The sequence below is a fragment of the Sinohyriopsis cumingii genome, chromosome 2 (assembly GCF_028554795.1).
Source record: "Sinohyriopsis cumingii isolate HCF-2022 chromosome 2, ASM2855479v2, whole genome shotgun sequence".
Classification (NCBI taxonomy): Eukaryota; Metazoa; Mollusca; class Bivalvia; order Unionida; family Unionidae; genus Sinohyriopsis; species Sinohyriopsis cumingii.
Genome location: NC_142962.1, coordinates 3,754,064 through 3,772,333, shown reverse-complemented (window position 1 = coordinate 3,772,333; position 18,270 = coordinate 3,754,064). Strand labels below are relative to the sequence as shown.

The following is an 18,270-nucleotide window of genomic DNA, read 5'->3' as shown; positions in this document are numbered from 1 at the left end:
GATTCAAAACAACTGGCTTGTTAAAGATTATTCTGATGCATGTCAGATTTCAAGGTGACTGGGTGATAATTGTTAATAATACGACTTGTGGGATTTCTCTGACATGTATTTAGAAAAAAAAGGCAGCCAAAACTTGATGTATTGAAAATTTAGCTCCCAAAATGATCATCTACAAAGAGGTTTCTTACCTCTAGAACAATAACTATGCCTAATTCTTGGTACATTATGCCCCAGGGATAATAGTTTGACTTTTTTGCATGATACCAATGAATTTACTAATCCATATAGAGTCTCTGATACACTGTTTAATGACAAAATGCAGGGTTCATGGTTTCTAAATAAAGTAAAAAATGTCACACCTGCATGAAGTGGTTGTGTGTTTAATGATATGTACAACAATGACAACCAATCATATTTTTGTTAAATGAATGAAGCTAGTGAAAACAGAAAAAAATGAACAATAATTATCCAATACAGCACACATAGATAACCAACCATCCATGAAAACATAACATGATGAATTATAAATAGGATACCTTCCACAATCAAAAGTTGTTTAAAATTATATTACCAGATAGCTATCACAGTGAAACCATAGTGAAATCAATACCGATAATAGTTTTGATCGATCTTCTTTGATTGTGTCCAAAAAAATATATTCTAAAAACAAATTATGGTCGATTAATGTGCAAAAGTTATAAGCATTTAAATATTAATTTCCCCCATGTTGTCTGAAAAGTGATCAAAATCATAAAGTAAATATGGTAATAACAAGAGCTTAAATTTAAAGTGTTGCAACTATATATACGATATAACAGTAAAAAGTTAACACAGTCACTGCATACCTTTTGTCTCTCAGACACAACAATTTCTATGTGCTTCTTCTGTATTTCTCGTTTGATTCTGAAAAAAAATTAATGATTTTTACATGACAACATATATAATAACGTTCAAATGGAATCATGAAAATGACTCCGATTTCCCAATTGCCTCGCTCATTGTACATGACAACATATATAATAACGTTCAAATGGAATCATGAAAATGACACCGATTTCCCGGCTTATTGTACATGCAAGAGAAGCATGAGGACTATGCAAAATAAGTTTTAAAAAAAGTGTCAGGACAATAATACATGTTGGTAGCAAATTCAATGGTTTTATGTTTAAAGTGGGAATTATACAAAACAAATTTAACAACAAACTTGTTTAAAGGTCCAAGATAACATTGCTTTTATATTATATTCTCTAATTTGATACAGTACCCAACATGGTATGTAACTTGAGGTACCTGATGCGAATTTATTGGAATATTTCATTTGGTAGTGGATTCTAATTTACTGGGATATTTCATTTGGTAACTGATTCTAATTTATTGGAATATTTCATTTGGTAACTGATTCTAATTTACTGGAATAATTTGGTAAATTATTCTAATTTATTGGAATATTTCATTTGGTAATTGCTACTAATTTATTGGAATATTTGATTTGGTAATTGAGTCTACCTGTTTGGAATTTGCTTTGCTAATTTATACTAAGTTATTGGAATATCTGCCTTGGTAATTGAATTAGTATCACAGTACTGGTATATAATGAACTGTTTCTTGAATGTGTGTTGTCTGATATCTTGGGTGAACTTCCTTTTTTTGGTGTACTTAAATTCATCATCCACATGAATCTTGTCAATCCAAGATAATCCTGGGTGAACTTGTTGCTTTGGTGTAATCAGATGATATATATAATTTGTTTGAAGAAGAGAACAATTTCAGTTAATGTGCAGTTTATATTTAATCTGCATGAAGACCTTTGATGTACTGTAACTGCCTTCAGTGTATTTCTGAAGTGGAAAAAAAGACCAATGGGAAAACACACACTTTGTGGATGGGGGACAAGTAATTTTACATGCATAAGACCAGGAAAGTTACTGAAATAGTGTAAAGTGCCATTGGGGATAGAACAGTAGTAAAATGTGAACAAGATATGCCTGCTCCATATTTAAAATACCATTTTGTAGATAATTGAAATTTCTGTACACAAACTGTTTCTCTTCTTTCAATATGTCTGTCCTTAACCTCAGACATTTTGATCCCAAAGTCAATAGGTCTCTTTCTAACCTTAAGTGCAAGCCTTGCATGGGCCAGGTCTAGAATACAGAACTAACGTCACTGTGAGGAAACCATTTTTCAGTCAGTGACCCTGATCTTTTGACCCCATATGATGTAGTCTTATTCCTTACCTTCAGTGCAAGCCATCCATAATGTTTGCTTGAGGTATGTCATGTGAAATCGACATTACTGTGACAAAACTAGTTTTCTTTTTCAATCACTGTGGCTTTATCATTTGATCATTTTACTTCAAAATCAGTTGGGTTTTTCCTAGTACCAACTGCAAGCCATCCACAAGGTTTGGGAACTGTAGAATTTCAGTTATTGCACGGAAACAATATTTTTGTTTCAGTCACTATGACACTGGCATCTGTCATCACTATGACAACCTGAAATTGACAGGGGTCTTCCTTACCCCAAGTAAAAGCTATTTACAAGGTTTGGCAACTGTAGATGGAGAACTTGAGTTATTGTGTGAAACAAAAAATTCCTACTTTCTGCCAAAGTGCTTTTGAGCCTACATATGGTTTTTCCTTTTATCACATGCAAGACATCCAAAACGTCTGGTAAATGTAGATGGGGGACAACTCAAGTTATTGTGCAGAAACCAAAATAGCCTTACAGACAAATGGGCATATCGTAACATAATATACACACAATATGACAGGCATATACAAACCAAAAACTGATGCATTAATACATTAATACTACAATGAATATAAAATACACTTTTGCCTTGTTTTCTGGTTTCTTTATACCCAATTACCATTTTTATAAAAACACAATCATGGTAATTTGTTCATCCCACTGTGTGATTTAATGACTGAATATTATTTTCTCAGCATTCATGAATAATAAATAGTCATTAGTCCACATGCAAGTCCCTTAATGAATACTTCCTCTTACAAAATTAACTTTCAACCATTATATTTAAATTTTACTAACAGAATATTTTAAATCATTACATTTTATAGCATGTGAGCTTCAGTAGCTGTATTGTTTGAATTGAATTCATTACCATGGGAACAAGAATACTGTCAATGTTTTTGTTGAAATCTGTATTGTTTGAATTGAATTCATTACCATAGGAACAAGAATAATGTCAATGTTTTTGTTGAAATCTGTATTGTTTGAATTGAATTCATTACCATGGGAACAAGAATACTGTCAATGTTTTTGTTGAAATCTGTATTGTTTGAATTGAATTCATTACCATAGGAACAAGAATACTATGATTTTTTAAAAATCTGTATTTGGAAACTGTCCTGTACCTTAAACTTGTCTTGATTAAAATGATGCACGTAATGTAGGAATCAGTAGTGGAAACTAACCGAGTCACACCTAGTGGACTTTGGACATAACAATATTTCCATGAAATCGAACTGCTTTTCAACAACGGTAATATGGACAAGGCGGATTATGGAATATTAAATATGATAAATTTATTATCGATATAAACAGAATTCCTGATACCGCAGTTAGCGTTGCCACAGATTCATTTTATATTTTTTAAAAATATGCAGTATTGCTAAAACAATTACATATTGGCACTGATCCATAATAGGGCAAATGGAGAATAAAGCAAGAAAATATTCTTAACTATTCTGCATCCACCAACATTGAATGTAAGGAAGCATATTATAAAAATAAACATATGTCAAAACTTTCATTGGCACCATTGATATATGATCCTGTGACCAGACATAAAACAGTTTATTTCAATGGACCAGGATATCTGGTAAAACAACACGTGCGATTGAATTATTTCGGAATTTTGATATGGCTGTACTAACTTTAACTCACCCGCTTGCCAGAGAAAAGAACAAACGTAGAGTTAAATCTCATACTTATCACAGCTTCTTCCGATGGAAGGGAGATGCTTGGACTCCTGAGCAAATGGGTGAGAAATATATCCCTAAGATTATTATCTGGGATGAGATATGTACAAAGTTAGCTATGCTAATGCCCTTTCAGAAGGAAGCACAGAAAATATTCATATACAGATAAAGAACAGTATGCTAAAAAAAATTAACAGATTAATACTTATACAATCAGAGGTGACATCTTTTAAAGATTCTGATTTCAGTAGAGCTCTAAAAAAGTGAGTATTGAAGTGTTAGATAAATACTGAACCATGACTGTTTCCTCCTCCCCCTCCTTTTCTATTCTCCCCTTCTTTCAGTGACAGAGGGTGAAGTCCCCCTTAAGAAAAAATCCTGGTGCATCTCTCCTTAAACTGTACATGGGGAACAATTTTGGAATTTCTCTTTTTATGCAAAGACATTTAAACAGTGAATGAAGGTGCTGATGGAATAAATAAAACTGCCACAGAATCAGCTTGGGGACAGATTTCAAATGGCTAAAATTTATCACCTTGTGTAAAATTTTTAAAATTTTTTATAGAATAGGACAGAGCGTTGTCAATGGTTTTCATTCTTCACTAATAAACAAAAATTGTAAGACAGCTGCAATTGTGGACAAAGTGGATTTCAGATCAGCACCATTGTCAATTAGGAACAACTAGACATCTTTTAATGAAAACCCATGCTGATTTGACCATCCATTCAGAAGAAGTAATGATAAGATTTTAAAGATTGTTGCTGTGGTTGCCATACTACACCATTTCCATTTAGGACCAACTAGACCATGGAATAAATGTTTGTGGAAAGTTTTATGGCAATGCTTCAAGTAGTTGTTGTTTTTGTGGGGTTTAATGCCATTTTTCAGCACACGATAGGCTATACATGGCAGCCAGTATTAATGGTGGAGAAAGAACCCAGGAAAACCCAGGAAAGAACCACCGACTCACGAGAAGCTAATGGCAAGCTTTCTCACATACCAACATTGGCCGAATCCAAGATTCGAACCCACGCAGAGCCCTTTAGACCACTTGGCCACTCGGGGCCCTTGCTTCCAGTAGTCTGAAAGAGCAGCAATATCAAACTTGTAAAATGGATGGATGGAGGGATAGATGGATCGATGGATGGATGGACAAAAGGCCATCTGATAAGTTCTTCTGGTGTATGACCATGACCAAAAGAGCTAAAAACAGATCATAATGAACTTCATTAGTTCAAGTGTAAAGTAACAACAAAGACACATACTGTCTTCAATTTAATAATTTTAACATAAAAAGAGTCTGAGAAATGAACATAAAACACAAAATGTAACCTGTCTTTGAAGCATAAATGGACAGACATATGGACATGGAAACGGTCTAATGCTGTCTTTGAAGCATAAATGGACGGACATATGGACATGGAAACGGTCTAATGCCGTCTTTGAAGCATAAATGAATGGACATATGGACATGGAAACGGTCTAATGCCATCTTTGAAGCATAAATGAATGGACATATGGACATGGAAACGGTCTAATGCCGTCTTTGAAGCATAAATGAATGGACATATGAACATGGAAATGGTCTAATGCTGTCTTTGAAGCATAAATGGACGGACATATGGACATGGAAACGGTCTAATGCCGTCTTTGAAGCATAAATGGAAGGACATATGGACATGGAAATGGTCTAATGCTGTCTTTGAAGCATAAATGGACAGACATATGGACATGGAAACGGTCTAATGCTGTCTTTGAAGCATAAATGGATGGACATATTGACATGGAAACGGTCTAATGCTGTCTTTGAAGCATAAATGGACAGACATATGGACATGGAAACGGTCTAATGCTGTCTTTGAAGCATAAATGGATGGACATATGGACATGGAAACGGTCTAATGCCGTCTTTGAAGCATAAATGAATGGACATATGGACATGGAAACGGTCTAATGCTGTCTTTGAAGCATAAATGGACAGACATATGGACATGGAAACGGTCTAATTCATGCCTCATCTGGATGCATGACCAAAATTAAACTTTTCTAATTGGGGCAATTTGTCTGCAATTATTGAAATTAAACATTATTACAACTTGACCTAAATGCAGGTCTTAGGACTGATATTTTAAACACTGCATAGACATTGACCTTACCTGGAATATGCCTGTTTGTCATTTTTATTCTTGGCTTGGGACATCTCCTCTTGACTTTGTGTGTCCATTCTCTTGGTCAATTCTTTTACCTCTTGGTCATGTATATTCTACAAAACAGAGACAAGGTAAATAATCAAGGAAGGTAGGATATGCACATTTTAAAGCTTTATGAAAAACATATTGGACATGTGCTACATTTTATAGAGGTAAATTCAGCCATAAACTTGGAACAGCAGATGCCATGGTAGTATCACAATTACAGATGCCATGGTAATATCACACTTACAGATGCCATGGTAATATCACACTTACAGATGCCATGGTAATATCACACTTACAGATGCCATGGTAATATCACAAATACAGATGCCATGGTAGTATCACAATTACAGATGCCATGGTAATATCACACTTACAGATGCCATGGTAATATCACACTTACAGATGCCATGGTAATATCACAATTACAGATGCCATGGTAATATCACAATTACAGATGCCATGGTAATATCACAATTACAGATGCCATGGTAGTATCACAATTACAGATGCCATGGTAGTATCACAATTACAGATGCCATGGTAATATCACACTTACAGATGCCATGGTAGTATCACAATTACAGATGCCATGGTAATATCACAATTACAGATGCCATGGTAGTATCACAATTACAGATGCCATGGTAATATCACACTTACAGATGCCATGGTAGTATCACAATTACAGATGCCATGGTAATATCACAATTACAGATGCCATGGTAGTATCACAATTACAGATGCCATGGTAATATCACACTTACAGATGCCATGGTAGTATCACAATTACAGATGCCATGGTAATATCACAATTACAGATGCCATGGTAATATCACAATTACAGATGCCATGGTAATATCACAATTACAGGACTACTAGTTGTACATCATGATGGGACTGGCTCAATGCAGTTTGTTTGGGAAAACCAATGTTATGAGAAAATGTGCATTAGGAAACCATAACTACTCCAAATGATGATGCAGAATATTTCAAGTAAATGAAAGCAGCACCCCAGCATGTAAGAAATTGATCCACAAGGGCATTAATGCTGTCCAGAATAGACACAAAGAATTAGGAAATAATGTTCACATCAAACTACATCAGAATATACTGAATGGTCCTTGAATTCTGCTGATTACAAGCAACATCTCATGTTGGGATGTTGACTGATGGATAGGATGTTGACAGACAAGGGCTACAGCCCTGTCCAAAACTGTGCAGACAAGATAAAAGCCACAATAAGTGCATCTAGGTTACTAAATTCCATCAGAATATGTTGAATGTTTTTTGAGCAATGCTGATTGCTGGCAACATTCCATGTATCCATATGAAGACACAGACATGCAGGACAAGAAGTGTAACTCTGTCCTACACAAGATAAAAAGTCAATAAGAGGCACAAGGATTGCATAAAAATACGTTGAATGGTTGTGGAGCTATGCAAGTTACATGATGATTGGTTTTAATGACACGTTGAGCACAGTGTTGACTATATCTTGCCCAGGAAATGAGAGCTAAGCAACATCCCATCTGAAGATAGTGAAGTTACTTGCCCAGAACCATAAAAGGCACATCAATGTTCATATCAAAATGTATCAAGGCACATCAATGTTCATATCAAAATGTATCAAGGCACATCAATGTTCATACTAAAATGTATCTAGGCACATCAATGTTCATACTAAAATGTATCTAGGCACATCAATGTTCATATCAAAATGTATCTAGGCACATCAATGTTTATATCAAAATGTATCTGGGCACATCAATGTTCAAGGCACATCAGTGTTCATACCAAAATGCATCATGGCACATCAATGTTCATACTAAAATGTATCTAGGCACATCAATGTTCATACTAAAATGTATCTAGGCACATCAATGTTCATATCAAAATGCATCATGGCACATCAATGTTCATATCAAAATGTATCATGGCACATCAATGTTCATATCAAAATGTATCATGGCACATCAATGTTCATATCAAAATGTATCAAGGCACATCAATATTCATATCAAAATGTATCAAGGCACATCAATGTTCATATCAAAATGTATCTAGGCACATCAATGTTCATATTAAAATGTATCAAGGCACATCAATGTTCATATTAAAATGTATCAAGGCACATCAATGTTCATATCAAAATGTATCTAGGCACATCAATATTCATATCAAAATGTATCAAGGCACATCAATGTTCATACTAAAATGCATCATGGCACATCAATGTTCATATCAAAACGTATCAGAACATGCTATTTTAATTGAGCTGTATTGGTTACAAGATATATCCCACAAATAAATCTGTCAAGGACCATAACTCCATCCAAAATGGAATTTATTATTAAATATAAGCAATGAACAAGAGTCCCACAAGTCAAACAGGGGAAATATTGGCATATACTTTTGCCAGATTAAGGTAAAGGCTGAACTTGAGCAAGACTTTTTCCATGTATCGCTTTGTACCAAATTTGGTTTAAATCCATGAAATCTTTCAAAGGTTAATGAGCAGAAACCAAATTGCAAAGTCAAACAGGGCGACAACTCTATATTGCCCCACCCCCAACATTTGAAAATCATACCTGAACAATGTCTTTTTAATGTAAAGCCTTATTTAACTCAAATCCATTAAGTTCTTGAAAATTTATTGAGCAAAAATTAAATTCCTGATGGGTGACTTTACTGAATGGATGAATGTGGGCAACATAACAGCTCTTCCTCACTATAATGTAGTAGTTAGTGGACCATAATTGCCAACTGCATTATGTAATGAAATGCCATATTTGCAAAATATCAAAACCTGAAATCCACATTTGTAAAGTGGGAAACATGCACGGATAAATGCCAAACAAACATACAATAACTGCATTTGTGAACAGAAAGTATTTGTCACAAAATGGTGATTGTGCAATCCAACTGATTAAATAACTGCATGTACAAAAACAAGAAGTCCAGGAAATGTGTGTTGAGCCCACACTGCTGCAAAATAAGTGTGAATTTTAACATAGATGTAATAATTTTGTGTGTGATATGGAATTTTAACATAGATGTAATAATTTTGTGTGATATGGAATTTTAACATAGATGTAATAATTTTGTGTGTGATATGGAATTTTAACATAGATGTAATAATTTTGTGTGTGATATGGAATTTTAACATAGCTGTAATAATTTTGTGTGTGATATAGAATTTTAACATAGATGTAATAATTTTGTGTGATATGGAATTTTAACATAGATGTAATAATTTTGTGTGATATGGAATTTAACATAGCTGTAATAATTTTGTGTGTGATATGGAATTTTAACAGCTGTAATAATTTTGTGTGTGATTTGGAATTTTAACATAGATGTAATAATTTTGTGTGTGATATGGAATTTTAACATAGCTGTAATAATTTTTCAGTCATATCATTATGATGTCTGCAGTGTGACAGTTTATAGTGATGTCTAGTACTGAGGCACCATGTCACAGACATGTATCATCGTGTCCCACCAAGTCACATTATCCTGACACCAGGTCAGCCAGTCCTAGCACTAACCTCTTAATGCTGAGTGCTAAGCGAAGTAGCTGCAAGTACCATTTTTATATGTCTTTGGTATGACTTGGCTGGGGTTCAAACCTGAGACCTCTCACACACAAGGCAAAATGAGTGCCCTCGACTCCATAGTCAAGAGGTTAAGCAAGCATGTCACTGACTGAACTGTCTTAGCGTTGTAATGACTCAACCGAAGTAGGAAGAAAACCCATCAATGGAGTTAGATAATATAAACAAATACAAAAATGTCAACCAAAACCCTGGTGCATATTTCTTTGATTGTGTCCTTCACTTCGTGGTCATAGGGTCTAGTATGAACAAAATCCATCAATGGGTTTAGTAAATGAAAACGCTAAATACATTTTAAAACCAAAACCATAATGCACTGTAACCTTGCTCCAAAGGCAAAAGGGGCAAGGGAGCACATCGACTAATGTGCCTTACTATCGTAATGATTAATCTGCAGACTAATGTGCCTTACTATCGTAATGATTAATCTGCAGACTAATGTGCCTTACTATCGTAATGATTAATATGCAGACTAATGTGCCTTACTACTGTAATGATTAATCTGCAGACTAATGTGCCTTACTATCGTAATGATTAATCTGCAGACTAATGTGCCTTACTATCGTAATGATTAATCTGCAGACTAATGTGCCTTACTATCGTAATGATTAATATGCAGACTAATGTGCCTTACTACTGTAATGATTAATCTGCAGACTAATGTGCCTTACTATCGTAATGATTAATCTGCAGACTAATGTGCCTTACTATCGTAATGATTAATCTGCAGACTAATGTGCCTTACTATCGTAATGATTAATCTGCAGTATGAACGAAAGTCATTCAGTGATTTAGGAAATGTATGCAAATAAACAGGATTCTGTCAAAGTGACTGATGCTCTACTGGCTGCAAAGAGATTCCAGGAATTGAAGATAAGACCATTTCTCCCTTTTCATTGCTGAATGCTGAAACCATCTCAGATATTCTTCAGCAATAACAAGATTTTCAAGATGGTTGCTGTGGTGGCCATACTGTACACCCGATTCACACCATTTTCATTTTGGACCAACTAGATGTCATAAGAAGTGAAAGCCCTATGTCAATAGATCTTTCCATTCAGGACACATACTAACAAGATTTTCAAGTGAGCTAATGTAGCAGTCATGCTGAATGTCGGATCAGCACCATTTTCATTTTGGACCATCATTCATCTTTTAGTGAAAACCCCACGTTGATATGACCATCCATTCAGATGGTAGTGATAACAATATTTTCAATATGAAGAAAGTCCATATTTTTAGCTGAGGTGTTACCATGGTAATTAATACATTTTGTACCTGTAACTGTTTCCTATGTTTCTCGTGACTGGCGTCCATGACCTGTTGGAGGGCATCCTGCAGTGGCTTTATGTGTTTTAAGCAGACCTCTAATTCCGTTTGGAACTGATCTTTACACATTGCAACAAACACCTCTGCCTGAGACTTGCGTAATGCCTTGTGCTGTAATACACCACAAATGATTATGGTACAGAAGTACTGTGAACTAAATTAACAGAGATATTTCAGTCCAATTTTTTAACAGATATTTCAGTCCAATTTTTTAACAGTGATATTTCAGTCTGATTTTTTGTAGCTGAAAGTTAAAAATCTCAAGGAGCCAGGCATCATTCTTCTGTGCAAATGTCACTTATTTTTCTATCTTACTGACCATGTAAGAGAATGGTATATACTCACTTATAAGTTGAGTCCAACAGCAAACTGCATAGACTCAGATTTGCCATCGCATAATGCACTCGCAGATCTGGGGCTATGCATTTTGTTAGGAGTAATAAATAGAACAATCAACAAAGACCCAAATCTACAGGCACATTTTGCTATGGGAGATCAGGACTTTTGTTTGCGCTTTTACTTATAAGCGAGTACATACAGTACATAATCCAGTTGTGTACATTTCTGATAATTTACAAAGTTTTCTAACTATCATTCACCAAACATCTGCAAACAAATGAATAAATATCCCTTGCTCTGAAATGAGGAATACATGATATTCATCAGTTACCTGGTGAACATATGGATTGCATATAATTAACTCAATCCATAACAATTTTTTAGATTTTGTTTCCCTCACACAAAATCAATGCCCGATTTCTTGGTACAGTATTGATTAGTCATAGAAGGCTGTACCGATGCAAATAATATTTGGTCATTTAAATGTAAGAAAAAGGAAAAATGGTAAAATTAATAAAATTGAAAGGTTTTCCCTTTTAATTCTACTTTTAAAACCAGCTAAAAAGTTTTAATACTGCAAGCATTGTTACATTGCTAGAACTGTACAAGATCACCCAATGAAGAACACATACCTTTTCTTCCTGGTCTTGCACAAGTTTCTTGTATTCATCCGTGTTTTTTTCCTGTGCTGCCTCTGACTCTTTTCCATGCTTACTTGCCTTTTTCATTGACTTCATGTGTTGTTTTTCAAGTGATGTCCTTTCTTTCATATGAGCAACAGTCTGCTTTTCCTCCTGGAGCTCATGGAGCTCCCTTGTACTCTCCCTTGCCTACCAAAGAACGGCAATAATGGAATTTTAAAATATTGAAGCATTATGTCCGTCATTATCATTTTCTCCCTTGTACTCTCCCTCGCCTACCAAAGAATGGCAATAATCGAATTTTAAAATATTGAAACATTATGTCCGTCATTATTATTTTCTCTGATCTCAAACATTCAATTGAGTCACTTCTTTGTTCATACCACCCTTCATAATCAAATTTCTCTTGACAGCCACAACTCAGCTATGAGACAAAGGCTATTTCTGACCCAGATGCTACAACAATAAGTCATGAAAATATAATTGTCACATGACCTAACCAGTAGCCCTACTGGCTTCACTGATGACACTGGGGTATATAAACCTGGGGTATATAAACCTCTCATTGACAAATCCAAATGATTAGTTGAACAAATGAATCAGCCAGAACAATTCCCTGTGATGAGTTACAATAGTAACAAAACTGGTCAGAGACAGAGGATGACTAGACCACAACAGGGATTGACTCCACATCCAATCAGTCGTTATCTTCCCCAAATCTGGAATGGTTCAGCATGGGAAGGGAAGGGAATGTTAAACATAATGACTATGATTATCAAACAAAAAAGGAGAAAAAAAGCACAAAAATGTAATACCTAATTTAATACATGAGAAAATAAACACAAGTTTTTTCTTCAATTAACCTCACCCATCCCCCAATATAATGATCTGATCTGGGACAATTATGAAATAAAATTTCTAAGGACGGTAATTTTAACAATGTCACGTAAAAACAAAGAAACACGATGTAGCAATTTCAATGCACTGCAAAACACTTAACATTATGTGATAAACAATTTCTCACACTTATGTTCATTTGATTTGAAATTAATGAAACAAGATCTCACACATGTTCATTTGATTTGAAATTAATGAAACAAGATCTCACACTTATGTTCATCTGACTTTAAACTAAGGAAACAATATCTCACTTATGTTCATTTGATTTGAAATTAATTGTGAATAATTTGCTCAACAGTTGCTAGTGGCATATTGCTATTATTTAACGAGTTGTATAAATTTCACATCAAAATGATCACCTATTTATAATCATTATGGGATCTGTAGTGCAGTGAAATTACTAAGTTTAATGCCAATAAAGTGTATAGAATAATTTCACGATATCATATTAATTTCAAATCAATTTTATTTCAGTGACCAGTAACAAAAATTACGGAATTCTCACCTTCTCATGCTTTTTCCGGAGTATATCTAGGTCCTTCTCTCGTTTTAATAAGGCCTTGAGGTACAGTTTCTCTTCTTTTAGTTTTGAGAGTGGAGTTGGGATGAGCAACCCTGGATCTGAATAAGTGCAAGGTAGAAATAATGCTATCCAGAACAAGTTAAGGAAACCGTCGTGATATTTTGACTAAACTCAAGTGACTGGTAATTTCAAAATAATACCCAATAATAATTTACTTCATAGTGAATATAATAAGCCTAAAATATTTACAAATTCTATATAAGAATAATATTCTATATGAATTTTATATGTTATGAAAATTAGAAAACAACTTTTTCACTGAGGAAAGACCACTAATTAATAGATGAAATAGGAAACATTGAGCTTTGAGTATAGCATTCCATTTTTCTAATTATACATGGAATATTTTTAAGAGAAGTGAGAAGTGTTTGAAGTTAATTCATTTTTATGATTAGAGAAACTTGTATGACCACCTAAGGAAGAGGTAAGTATGTCATTATTGGGTGTGGCATACAGGTGGGGGGTTCATTTCTTCTATTCTATTTCAAGACGTCCTATGAGAGTTTTGTTTAATGATTAGTGATTGCTTCATACAGCAGACCTTTCGATCCAGTTTGACAGATTTTTGCTAACAAGATGATAATCAAGATGATGCATGTAGTTGGTACATGCCATTAAAGCCTGAAAAAGGAATATACAAACTATTTTATGTGGAAGTGGTAAATATTAAGCTTAATGGCTTCTTGAACATTACCAATAAAGTGCTTACTATTTAAATGTGTTTTCTGTGCAAAATTTCAATATCTAACATTTTTTGTAGTATTTATTAAGATCTATACCATATATATTCACTAATAAGTCAAACAACAAATATCCTGATCTACCAAAGCATAATGCATCTGTAGATAAGGGTCTATGTTGTTTTCTAATGATTGCTCCAATTAAAACGCACACAACCAGATCTGCTGGCGCATTATGCATGACTTATACATGAGTATATATGGCAAATGAAACTTTATATATTCAGCAACAAATCATATACCATGATTAAAAGGTTTCACATCTGAATTGCATTACGACTCAAAACTAACATACTTCCTTAACAGTTACTTGACGGTGTACAATATGGAAGCAGATCAAAGATTACATAATGCTGGATCAGATCGTTGTTCATGCTATGTGTTGGTTATCTTAATTAGTTGTCCAAAGAACATAGTATCACCAGCTTTCATACAATGTTGATTCCCATTTTATCTGACGTATGACTTGCAACACAAAATTAATGTCACATCGCTGTTGTTGCCTTCAGTAAAGAACACGTGTGTAAATACATGCATATAAGGGTGAGATTAAAACAGTATAAACCCTGATCTGCCACCAAATTATGGTGTGTTCATCTGGGCTTATACTAAACAATAGCAACAACAGCTTACCGTTCAATTTTGTAGTGGAGACAACTGAAGTTGTCAGAAACCCATTGTCTGTGGACTGCATTCGAGATACCATCCCTGGTCCACTACCTAATGATAGTGAAAAAGCAATACAATACAACCCTGTTTATCCAAATTTTTATCACCAGGATTTGTCTGGGTCTATTACTGTATGGATGATTGTGGGATTTAAGCAAATTTCTCAAAAATTGCCCCTATAAATTAACTGAATGCACAAGTACAAGCCACCATATTTGAATCACAGCTAAATTTTGTCGTAGTAAGAAAATTCATGCCATAAAATCTTCAAAAGTGAAGAAGTCGTTCATGCAAATTTCCATTTATCTCAACATTTTTCATGTTCCTCAATGTGTTGTGATAAATTGGATAAAGAAGATTTAACTGTATCCGAGTAAAACGTAAAATACCTAATTCCCACGAAATCAGCATACATGTTACAATGTTACAACTCCATCCTTATATACCTGCTTGCAAGTCAAGACCAACTGCAAATAACATACACCTTGATCTGCTGTTGTATAATGCACTGGTAGATCAGGGTCTATTTTTGCTGATTACTCCTAGCAAACTGCACAGACCCAGATCTGCCAGCACATCAGGTGATGGCAGATCCAAGTCTATGCAGTTGGATGCCAACTTGTAAGCGAGTATATACTGTAATACAAATCTGCAGCTCTTGGTCACTTGAAATAAAAAGATTCAAATTCAAATGTTCCTATGACTTTGACTTTTAGATGGACTGCAGAGATGGAAACAATACACAACACTGACCCATGATTTTGGCCTTATGGAAGAGGGACATAAGTTTATTACATGCATAGAATATATATCTTTATGTGTATCAAGTTTCATAATTTTTTTAACCTCATTTGGTTTTAAAGTGATACAGCTGACATAAAAATATGATGGACTACCATACTGTCATATATGTGAGTGACTAAGAGCTGTGATTCATGTTTCTAGTAGAAAAAAACCCACACGTTTATGTTTGATCCTCCACCTCGTACAAGTAATGGATATAGACTTAATCTTGACATTAATATCTAAAGATGCAATTTCTGTGTACACTGTATAAATATAAATTGAAATAATTTCATCTTCACGAAGCAGATATCTTAAGACTAAAATTCCAAGAATTATAGAAAAACAAGTTTTTTCAATCCTCAAATAAATGATTATGTTGCACTATATTGTTGCATGATTTTACTGCTGTGGATATATATTCATTCTCTCGCAATAAACAAGATAGAAACATGAAAAATTCTGTCCTCAAAGCTGACACCATCTTGGTTTTAAAAAAAATTTCTTCACAAATTTATTCAATCAAATGTGACAATATCACTGCAGCCCAAGAAATGCATGACTAAACAATACCTGTGACTATGACCTCTAAACTGCTCCAATTTCTCTCTTAAAATGTGTGTGTGATTTTTACTTTTAACATAGCTTTAACAATTCTTCAGGGGGGCCCCCCGAGTGGCTGAGTGGTCAAAAGCGCTCTCCGTCATGGATCACTGCCATCTCACCTCTGTCTGCGTGGGTTCAAGTCTCTGGCTCGGCTAATGTGGACATGTGAGAAAGCTTGCTGGTAGCTTCTCGTGGGTCGGTGGTTCTTTCCGGGGTTTTCTCGGATTCTTCCTCCACCATTAATACTGGCTACCATGTATAGCCTATCTTGTGCTGAAAATGGCGTTAAACACTATAACAACAACAATTTTTCAGTCATATTGCTACAATGTGGACAGTGTGGCATTTTATAGTGATGTCTGGCATTGGGGCATCATGCCGTAGACATGTAGCATCATGTCCAACCCAGTCACATTATCCTGACACAAGGCCAACCAGTCCTAACACTAACCTCTTAATGCTGAGTGCCAAGCAAGGCAGCTGTTAGTAGCATTTTTATAAGTCTTTGGTATGACACGGTGAAGGATTTGAACCCAGACCTCCTGCATCCAATGCTCTAACCTAGAACTAGGCCACCAGAGATGCCCTCCTAAAATTGACAAATCTTATAATACTATATGTTTGGAAACGGAAGATAAAGCCCCTTCATGCACCTGTAAACAATTTACCCTAAATAGCTCAATGGCAATTAACCTTGTGACCTTGACCATTGACACATGGATCAATCATCCAGAAAGTTCTGCAATATCCACTGGTGAATCTGGTTCTAAATCCAATGCCTATCCATAGACACATCATACAATTGGTTTTTCTGCCCCCCAAAATATTAGGAACTGATCAATGTGACCCTGATCAACTTTTAAAGGACAGTATTGCAATGTAAACAATTGATCCATATGACTTTGACCTCCTTGGGTGTAATTCCCAACGCATTGTGAGAGAAGTACGATGATTAACCACTGATAAGAACAAGTGATTCAGACCTTTAAAAAACTTGAAACAGAGCTGACGGTGGATGAATAGATGGGCAGATGGATCCTTTTTTTCGGACATTTGCTAGAGAAATAAATGATATCCTAATCTTCATTTAAATTCAATATTGCCTGAAATCTGCAGTGACAATGTCCAGATACTGAATTTAGTGCACAAGTATCATGTAATTTTAATTCAATACAACTACAGTGACAATGCATGTTTAATATTATCAAGCGATTTTAATTGTAAGAAATTAACTACCATGTTCAACATACCAATATTGCCTGAATAAAAAAAATTAAAAAATATTCTTTGGTAAATTTTTGCAAACTAAAAACTCATTGTAACACGGTCACACAAATGATGATATAAAAAATGTCCCAATCATGTGTATGTACATAAGAAATAGCTCTCCTATGTCTGCCCTATCTTTGTCCATGCCGAAACTCTCCACTTTGGAGTTGCATTCTCTCTACCTATATGACTGTGCTAAACAAGTCATATACAATGTTTTTATTTTATTTGACTCATTTAATAACCCACAAAGTTAAGTGGTAATGAGTCACCAGACAAGAGCAGTGTCAAGTTTTTAAAAAAATCATGATAATGAAGGTGCATTTAACAGGTGCTTCCCTCCTGGAAGGCATGCCATAACTGACCGATTGCCAAAGCAGAGATAACCCCACCTATTTATTAGCACAGCACATCATGTCAATTTAGAGTATTTTATATTGCCATTTGCCACATTAATTTAACATTAGTTCTTTTCAGTGCCTATGGAAAATGTCATGAAAAACTGTTGAAAAATATTTAACCTGTGACAATTTGAATTTACATATTTAGTAGCAGTCAGCTGGTAATGGACAATTAGGCCTTCCATGTACCTATAAATCATGTGATGTCTCACAACTATGATGGTAACAGTACTTTTTGTCAGTCCTTAGGTTG

General features: G+C 34.8%; 1 protein-coding gene across 6 annotated transcripts in view; it reads right to left on the bottom strand.

The window, feature by feature from the left end:
• The window catches only part of LOC149804253 (1-phosphatidylinositol 4,5-bisphosphate phosphodiesterase beta-1-like), a 292,443-nt gene that overhangs the window by 19,522 nt on the left and 254,651 nt on the right, over positions 1 to 18,270 (bottom strand). For all 6 annotated transcript variants that reach the window (XR_016415204.1, XR_016415202.1, XM_089938161.1 and 3 more), the window contains 6 exons: positions 14,923 to 15,009; positions 13,472 to 13,587; positions 12,058 to 12,255; positions 11,036 to 11,197; positions 6,102 to 6,208; positions 846 to 903 (listed from right to left, as the gene is read on the bottom strand). Coding sequence is in view for 4 of the 6 variants with exons in the window: in XM_089938161.1 (XP_089794287.1) it covers positions 846 to 903; positions 6,102 to 6,208; positions 11,036 to 11,197; positions 12,058 to 12,255; positions 13,472 to 13,587; positions 14,923 to 15,009 (728 nt within the window). In the remaining 2 variants the exon portion in view is untranslated. The remainder of the gene's footprint in view (positions 1 to 845; positions 904 to 6,101; positions 6,209 to 11,035; positions 11,198 to 12,057; positions 12,256 to 13,471; positions 13,588 to 14,922; positions 15,010 to 18,270) is intronic.